The sequence below is a fragment of the Rosa chinensis genome, chromosome 5 (genome assembly GCF_002994745.2).
Source record: "Rosa chinensis cultivar Old Blush chromosome 5, RchiOBHm-V2, whole genome shotgun sequence".
NCBI lineage: Eukaryota > Viridiplantae > Streptophyta > Magnoliopsida > Rosales > Rosaceae > Rosa > Rosa chinensis.
Genome location: NC_037092.1, coordinates 81,451,306 through 81,461,411, shown reverse-complemented (window position 1 = coordinate 81,461,411; position 10,106 = coordinate 81,451,306). Strand labels below are relative to the sequence as shown.

General features: G+C 37.7%; 1 protein-coding gene across 1 annotated transcript; it reads right to left on the bottom strand.

Moving 5' to 3' along the window:
• Positions 1–6,437: 6,437 nt before the first annotated feature.
• On the bottom strand, positions 6,438–6,773 carry LOC112164219 (non-specific lipid-transfer protein 1). Its single transcript, XM_024300446.1, has one exon. The coding sequence runs from the start codon at positions 6,771–6,773 to the stop codon at positions 6,438–6,440; it is 336 nt and encodes a 111-aa protein (XP_024156214.1).
• Between the last annotated feature and the right edge of the window lie 3,333 nt (positions 6,774–10,106).

Here is a 10,106-nt window from a genome sequence, read left to right as displayed (position 1 = left end):
TTAATCAACACTTTTGAGCAGAAGCATAACATTCTATAATTCTTTATCAATATGCCATGCTTAATCAAAATATGTTATCCAAGGAGATTCATCCACATCTTTAGACAGAAGAAAAATTTCCCAAGTATTCAAATATATTTCTATTAAGCATGCATACTGCTGTCTTGCATTCTAAGACTATACTTGACCACTTCTTTGGAAGATAAACAAAAGTATAGACATAAAATACAAGACACAATTTCAATTTTGTTGTACTTTATGTTTTCTGCCAACATCAATGAAGGATGCTTTATGCACCATGTTCACTTATGCCAACAGAGAATCACAAAACTCATGAGCTTATAACTTTATATTCTACCCAGATGATTGTCTTTATAAGAAAATTAAGCTCTTGCATCTGTCAATTTCTACAATGTGTAAAGCTTTTGGGAGATTCTTATTCTTCATACATTGTCACACAATCACAGATACAATACCATATAAGCAATCAATTCATCATGCATATTCAAGCACAATCTAAATTGTTTCGATTCCAAGAAACCACAGAACAATCAAGAAATTGTAAATTTCATCCGGTCACCATCTACTCTAGCCTAACGCACGCCAGGAATGCAACTAGGCTTCTTAGGCACAGTCAAAAACTTAATTATCATGCTATGAATCAAAAACAATTTTACAGAAAAACCTGTTTTTGCTTTTTCCCCAATTTGCTGCAAAAAATCTCAGCGGAAGCGTGAATTTGATAACCAGATGCAGCAATCGACTTTATTGGCTTCTTGATTCACAACAGTTGGGATTTTGAATCCCTTCTCGAGATGAAAATATCTAGCTCGCTCGTTTCCTAATCCAGTCCCAGACCTTCATCTTGATCAAAACTGACAGTTGTGATACAACGGTCACCTGTTCTTCATGTTTTGGTCGGGTTTGGGCTTGGATAGTCAGCGTACTGTGACTAGGCCTAGATTAAGTAACTTACCTTGATCAGTTACTTGGTCAGTTACTTGACCCGTAAAGCAAAAAACCCTTCTTTTTTTTTGTGTTTGTTTTGCAAAACCCTAAAACAATTTTCATGCCAAGCAAAAATTTAATTCATATTTGTGAGCCTATGCTCTAATACCAATTGTAAAACCATAACTTCATGCTCACAACATATGCAAACAAGCTCGACAACAATCATACAAGGATCAAGTCTTACCTTCAGCAATAACTGGCATGGATTCCATCTCTACAGCTACACAACAATGATCACTTGAAGATGGACTTCTGTTGCTTACCAACCTTGCTTCTCAATGGAAAGAACTTATGCAAAACGTGGTGGCAACATGGACCAATTCATCCATATATATATAGGAGACTTAAACCTCAAGAAGCTTCCCATTAAAGCATTCCTTATCGGATTAGGTTCCCTAGTTAGATTCCTAATGTAACACTTCATTGTAGTCTTTCTTGCAGACTAAGACTTGGATTACCTACCTTAATGAATTGATACACTCTTTCATTAAGTTACAATATAGGTTTATAATTTGTGTCCATGTTGAACTAGTTTTTGACATTAAGCTAATTATTGGATTACTTACCTTAATGAATTGATACACTCTTTCATTAAGTTACAATATAGGTTTATAATTTGTGTCCATGTTGAACTAGTTTTTGACATTAAGCTAATTATCAATTTTCTTTATGTTAATGTGTGATAAGTCCAAATTGATTCTAACAGTTTATAGTCATCAATGGCCATGACATGACCAAAACCCCAAGTAACAGAGATAATACATGTTCCCTTCAACGAAAACTCTGGACTAGGTATTTTGCAGAAGAATCCAGTTGATGGGTTCCACACTGACAAATTCGTGTAAGAGCTATACAATCTTTCACCTAAAACCACCAAAACATTGCATGAGGCCATTACCTTTCCAGTTTTGACCTCCAGCAGGGCACTGAGACTTTGAACCAATGAATTTCCTCCGAAACAAGGCATGTCCGAGTCACCTAAGGACTGAAATCGAGAGGGTTTCCTTTCAGAACTGGGAAAATAATCTAGAACATAAGGGTAGGTGGAGAGGAGGAGTCGTGGACGGAGGGTTCTCATCTGACATACAACTTCAAAAGTGGATCTGGCAAACTGAGAGTCAAAGGTGATAATCGAACGCCAGCGTTTCAAAACACAAGTAAACCGGATCAAAGATTTGATGGGCAACCGGCACAGAATCTCGACTACGACATCTTCAGGGAGATCAAAAACCACCTCCTCCTCCTCCTTTGACATTGAACAGATTGATTTTCTGACACTCTGACAGTACTAAAATAAAAAATAAATAAAAAACACAAGTCTGGTTTCACTGCAACGTAGAGGTATATATATATATATTTTCATGGAAAAACGTATTTGAGTAGTAATTTGCTTCATGATATAGACCAAAAGGGTCTGCGTAGAGCATGAAACAATAGAACAATGAACAACTTACCATGAAAAAGCTAGCTAGAAACGTCGCTGGGACAGAGGAGGCTGGTCCAACTAGCAAAGAGCTCCGGTGAAGAGAATATAGAGGAAAGTGGAGGGAGTGTGTAGCTCAGCTGAGAATATTTGAGGGTTTTGGGGTGGTGGAGAGCTTTTGGGTTTGGACTTAGGGATTGCTGCCCAGTGTTCTCAATTGCACCCTGGATCCTGGACCCTAAAGCTATTTATCCAACTGTCCAATTTGGGCTTAGGGATTGCTGCCCGGGTAACAAAACAACCGAAATAAAATAGAAAGAAGTTTGAAATATCTCGCAAAGTTGATGTTGCAAATTCAAATAGAACAACAAAAAACTCATTCACTAGTGTCTAGTCATTCAAGCTACTCTGGCGATCACAAAAGATACTGTCATTAACACAAAAAACTACTGTTGCTAGCAATAAAAGATACTCTGGTGAGATTTCTGGCAACCTCCGGCGAGGTCACAAAAGCTACTGTCACTAACACCAAAAGTTACTGTCGCTAGCAACAAAAGCTACTTTAGCGAGATTTTCGGCAACCTCCGGCGAGGTCACAAAGCTACTGTCACCAGCAACAAAAGCTACTATCACAAAAAAAAGTTAAGCTCCCCAAAACCAAAAGCTACTATCCCCACCAACTAAAGCTATTGTCACCAACACAAAAAACTACTCTCATCAGTAACAAACGTTACTATCACCAACACTAGAAAACTACTCTCAGCATGACCAAAAGCTACTCTCATCAACGCCAAAAGAAATAAACAAGCAGAACAGAAACTATTACAACACAGAACAAAAATGCCATTGCAATTGAGAATTTGAGATAAGAAAACATATTCAATGATACAAAAAGTATGCAGGGATCAACAATGATATAACTATGAAAAGCTACATCCATAGTTATGAAAATCTAATACAATAGTTGTATAAAGCTACTGTCAATGTTGTAATGCTACTGTCATTTTTAAGATGACCACCATTGATGTTTCTTTTTGTCACCCTCTACCACACTATAGGCATTATTTTGCCACCTTTAGCATCGGACTTCATTTCAACATTATTTGGTTGGCCACAATGCCACATGATATCTTGGTCAATGGAGGCTTCACTACCCAAATTCACATGATTTTTGGAATCTGCAACTGCAAATGCAAATGGGAAGAATTCTGCAAAAACAAAAATACAACAAAACAAGCAATCTTTATCAACTATATAATCAAAAATAAGAAATCTAAAATATACTGACATAGATATAGAAAGCTATTATGACATATGTAGAAAGCTACAGGATCGGTAATAAAAAACTACTGACATAGATACTAATTGCAACAAAACTAATTGATTATCCATATTGATAGTGTAACACAAATCTCAAACAAGAAATGCTACAGATACGAAATCACAACAAAAAGAAAACTGAATTTAATACTAAATCCTAATTTTCCAATTTGATAAGCTATTGACAAAAGACAACTTGAAATCAATCAAAATGCAAACAGAAAAGCTACTGACATCAGTTTTACAAGATACTAACATAGACATAAAAAGCCACTATCACTATGTTGCAAAGCCATTATAACAGTTATAGAAAGTTACTGATTTGTAATCAATCAAAATGTAAACTGAAAAGCTACTGACATCAGCTTGAAAAGATACTGACATAGTCATAGAAAGCTACTACCACAGTGTTGAAAAGCAAGCCACTCAAAACAGAGAGTGAGCAATTCTTACCAAGCACACTTGACTCATCTCACTCGACATAATGCACAACACTACATGCCTCCCAAGATGCCTCAAAATTTCTCATTGTACCTGTAAGGCTATGTGGCACACTCCCACTTGCAAGATCCCTTGCCATCACCGCCATCCTTCCACTTCCAACTGAGCAAACCATCAAGACTTGTTGTACCAGCCAATAATACTAACTTCCACTGCCGCCAAACAAGTCCATGCACAAATCCTACGAGCATTATCCACCAAAGCATTACCATATCATAGCAAACAACAGCTCTGCCTCGAGATTTTACAGCAAACATATCTACATCTATGTAGCAATAAATTAATTAAGAGCCTTTAACAGAATGTCAACATTTAGTTGCAATTCAGACACATAACCCTTTCTTGTCCGACCCAATTTCAATCAAGAAAAACCTTTTGAACTCATGAAATTCACAATCATGTGAAAAATGCAATAATGTGTAATAATCCAAAAACCTAACCAAAAATGCTTAAGCTAAGCTCTAGTACATGCCTGATCAACATCTCCAAATAATTCAAATTCAAATGAAGCCTAAGTGCTCTACAGACTAAATTTCAAGCTGTACAAGCATTAATCTGAGCTCATAATTCTGGAATTGGATACAATTCAGCAAAATCCAAAATGACAGATGCATGTAGATCGAAAAACACAGAAACAATCGACAACGCAATGTGTAATAGATAGAGATTTTTGAATTCTGACCTGCAGGGGTGAATTTTGGCCGGCTACATGTATTGATCGAACAACGGTAAAGGTCCTATCAAACTGCTTTTAATCGGCGTCGAGCTCGAAGAAAACGTGGAAGAAAGATGAGCAGATGGTGAAACGATCCTGTCTCGTTTCGCTCCAATCAGATCTGCCTTGAATCGGCGTCGAGATCGGAGAAAACAGAGAAGAAAGATGAGGAGATGGTGAAACGATGCCGTCTCGTTTCTCTCCGATCTGCAACAAGGCTTCTCTCTCCATCAACATCTTCCGGCCAGCGCTGAGCTTCACTGCGCAATAGTCAGTTGCCGCCGAGAGAGAGCTTCCGACTTCAGAGAGGTTATTTAGCGGCGAGAAGCAAACGAGCTCATTGGGGAGAGAGAGAGAGGGAGAGCAAAATCCGATTTGAGCTTCTTCATCGACTGGAATCTCATTTCGAGAGAGAGAGAGAGAGAGAGAGAGAGAGAGAGAGAGAGAGAGAGAGAGAGAGAGAGAGAGAGAGAGAGATTGTTTGTTTTGTTTGTAGAGGGGAAAAATAGTCAAGACAAAAATAAATTGAAGGTGAAAGTGGCCTTATTTGTACAAAAAATACTAGGTGGCCTTATGGCTAATTAAAGTCTCAAAGTGACACTTGTGTGTAATTTTCTATTTATATTAATCCATAAGAAATGACAATACATCATATGTTGATGCGCAATACAAAGAAATAAAGCACTAATTTATTGCAACACAAATAAGTGGCTCTTTTTTGGGCGGAAATTAGCACAACCTAATCAATCCCCTTATCCAAATTTTATTTTTGTTAACTTAATGAGCAAACCAAGATCGTTTCACAAAATGCATAAACACAACCAAATGATCAATACAATATAAACTAGAATACAACAAGAGGAGATGCATCACCTGCTTCATGCACAACAACCATTCCTTCAAAAGCAATAGCAGCAACACAGTTATTCAACACAAATAATTTCGAGCTCCAAAACTTCAAGCAACCACACGCAAGAAATCTTCTACTCAACTATGTGTTTAACTCCTCTCTATGGGGCAGGACTGAATGTTTTGTCACACAGTGAATAGGGACTTCAAGCACCTATATATACAAGCTAGATAGGTCTTCCCATAAAAGAATCCTTGATTCTAGCCAATGAGTTATTTGGCAGATGCTATAATTTATCATATCAACTAATTAGATATTTATCTTTATCAAAATGGATTCCTAACCATATGAGTGACATACCAAACCTTATTAGGTATCTAGGTAGATAATTCATATATTTCCTATTTATTGTAATAAGCTTAATCAATTTGTTATTTACTTAATGTAGATAATATTATGTCCAAATAATATTTTACAATTTTGCCACCATTATTCTCGCCCTCAATCTGATCCTTTTAAAATAAAGAATTAGTTGAGCTAGCTGCACATCATTTATGTATAAATAAGAAAGACACATGAGAAGTCTAAAACAAAGATAAGAGTGAGAGAGTGCTTGATTACTTGCTACAATCGATGCTTGGGTCAAGAGTGACTGGAAGGGAGACCTTGCAAAACTGAGGAAGCTGCTTAAGTTTCGTAGGGTCAATTGCAATGCCAGCAGCAGCCTTCTTAAAGCATTCGCAAAGGTTTCTACGAGTCTTGGTGGTGGTAGCTTGAGCATTCAGGTTTTGAACAGCTGAACAATAAGGAACAATAGGAGTTGTCGGGCCGGAGCTCACCAAGAAAGGCTCACATGGCAACAAATCTAGCAGGGCAGCTTGGAATGTGATATCCCCATTTGCAGTCAAGATGATGGCAAAAATCGCCATGGAAAAAGCCAAGAGGGAAGCCATTTTATTCTCCATACTCACAACAAAGGAATATAACTAGCAATGGAAAAGAGTGACTATTTGGCTTTGGATGCAAAACCTGAACTGTGGTTTGTGAGCATAGAGGTGTGGTTCTTTTATAGGAGGTCACCGGTGCTCTTAGGGGAACTATTTAATTTTGTATTTGCCCAATTGGAAATATTGATTCTACTTAAGGTCAAGATTTAAATGTTAAATTATAAAATTAATTGTTCATGGTTGAAGATCGATTTGTTTGACTGATCGTTATATTTGAAATTTGAGAAAATTCACATATACTATCGATTTGGTTAACATGCAGAACCTTGCTATCCAAATTAATAAAAACATAACCATTTTCCGAAATGAATAATTGCATGCAAAAGTGAAACAAACACATTTGGAAGATCGTCCACACTAAATGGGTTTTTTACTTCAACAGTGTCTGAACTCTTCGAAGACTTTTGAAATGATACCTAAACTTTCAAAGCTATCAATGTGATACCTGGACTCATTTTTTTGTATCAACGTCGTACCTGCGGTTGATTTCCGTCACATAACCGTTAACTATGACCACGTGCTCAGCACATGAGGCACTTAATGAGGTTAAAAGACTAATTTACCCTCAAATGTATAAAAAAGGGTTTTTTTTACTTCAACAATGTCTGAACTCTTCGAGGACTTTTGAAATGATACCTGAACTTTCAAAATAATCAATGTGATACCTGAACTCATTTTTTCGTATCAACGTCGTACCTGCGGTCGATTTCCATCGTAGACCCGTTAACTATGACCACGTGCCCAGCACGTGAGGCACAAAATAAGGGTAAAAATGACCTTTCCCACTTCCTTTAGTTCTTCACATGTCACGTCTTACCTTCAGTTCTTCTGCTCCATTTCTATTTCCTTTTTCATCTGCAAAATGCAATCAGATGTAATGATGACATTTCCTAGAAAAATGCAAAACCCAAAGCAAAACTTGAATCCAATTCTCTGATGGACGGACTCCGCCAGGGACTCTATCTCGTCGGAGTTCTTTAAGCACAGCTTGCTCGACGGCTTTGCTTCTCTGAATTTATTGCAGGCGGGAGCGGTGTAGACGGTTTCATAACTCTTGGCCTCCAGATCTCAGACTTGTTATTTACCTGAGATTTCAGACAAAGGGATCAGTGAGAGAGAGAGAGAGAGAGAGAGAGAGAGAGAGAGAATATGGCCGGTGGCAATCCAAACCTTCTTGTGCAGCTTGCCGGAGATATGAAGGAGGCGGGCCACGCCGTCGTGGCACTCGGCTTCCTCACCGCAACTAACATCACAGCATAAGTTCATGAATTTCAAAAATAATCCGTGTCTTTGTAATTGAATCAAAATCTGCAAAAGTGAAGGAGACTGAGAGTCTCTCTCTGCAACTCTCTTTCTCTCTCTCAACAGCGGCGAAAAGGCGAAGGATGGTGATGATGGGAGAAAACCCAAAACTGATTTTTCAGCAACTGCGTGTCTGTGTATAACTATATCTATCTGTATTTGATTTATCGAACAATGGGGCAATGATCATTTCACTGATTCCAGCTTCTAATCAATTTGTTTAAAAAAGAACCGGCCTTTGGTTATTTGCGGCTGTAATATCAGTACTTAGTGGGAGCATCAGATGAGGTACTCCGGCGAGGCAATCGGCGGCGATCGGGGCGGGTGAGGAACAATTTGAGGGTTTTACGGTGGTAGAGGTGGATGACGAGGCTGCGAGTGGGGCTATAGGCAACGACGGGGCATTGAGTGGCGAGGAGCTTGAATTTTTGCAAGGTAACCATATCGATCTAGCTTAGTTCAATGTGGTTGTAGTCAGGTAGTGCTTGGAAATGGTTAGGTGGTTGAGAGAGAATGTGAGATCTGATTTGCGGCCATGGCTTCCAATCGGAGGGGACAAATCAGAGGGAAGAAGACGTCAAAAAAGAAAAACAAGAAAGAAAAAAAGAAAGAAAGAAAGCAAAAAAAAATAAAAAACAATACTTTTGAGGGTAAATTAATCTTTTAACCTCATTAAGTGCCTCACGTGCTAGGCACGTGATCATAGTTAATGGTTGTAGTTAATGAGTCCAGGTATCACATTGATAACTTTGAAAGTTCAGGTATCATTTCAAAAGTCCTCGAAGAGTTCAGACACTATTGAAGTAAAAAACCCCGTGAAGAACTAAAAGAAGTGGGAAAGGTCATTTTTAGTGCCTCACGTGCTAGGCATGTGGTCATAGTTAACGGTTCTGTGACGGAAATCGACCGCAGGTATGACGTTGATACAAAAAAATGAGTTCAGGTATCACATTGATAACTTTGAAAGTTCAAGTATCATTTCAAAAGTCCTCGAAGAGTTCAGACACTATTGAAGTAAAAAACCCGGCTAAATTTAAAGAGTTTGCTCCAAGATTCAAGTATTCCGTATTCTCTCATTGCACATAATACAATATCCCCAACGACTTTCATGTTCAGAGAGTATGCACAAATGTACTGCAAATGTTCTTCAAGGACTGATGAACAGTCAACAGCTTTAATATATAATTTTTGTGTGTACATTTATAATGATGTATGGGAGTTGAGGTAAGACCTAAAAATTAGGGAGTAGAGGGGAGAATGAGTTCGGTAATGAGATGGTATTATGATGCGCATCCTCAAGATTATCCACTGTCTTGGCTAGCAGATTCTATACTTTTTTCCAAGACTGAAGGCTTGTTCAATCCATTATAAACTTTCTGAATGCATGGAAGTGTATTGTAGTTGTTCATATATGAATCCACGATATTAAATTACAAATCAGAACGGAAGAGAAATATTGTTATTTTTTAAATAGAAAATGCATATACTAGGGTGGTTAGTGTGTCACGCCCCGATTCCAAAATTGTAGAGATCATTGAGTCTTTGACAACCATTTACAAACTCAAGAGACGGTAAAAGAAGGTAAAAGAATAAGCACTTCTTAGTTAAATAAAAACATGGCAATATTTTATATAAACCACTCCTGTGAAAAATATTACATATATACACGAGTTTACATATATACAAGAGTTGAAATGTATAGAAACATGATCAAAACCCTTACAGCAAGGGATAATGCCCAGTGGCACAAAACATCAAAACTAAAGAAGGAAGTTTACAAAGACAGAACTCTTAACACTCCGGCACTCTTTTCACAACCCTGCCCTAAGCATCTGCAAAGAAACAAAAAAGGAAAATAAAGGAGGCATGAGCAACTAAAGCTCAGTGAGTAGCTAAATAAAAAATGAAAAAGTAAAGATTATCAATCAGTACTCCAAATGAAAAGTAAACAACACCAGAATTTATCACCCAAGCCAT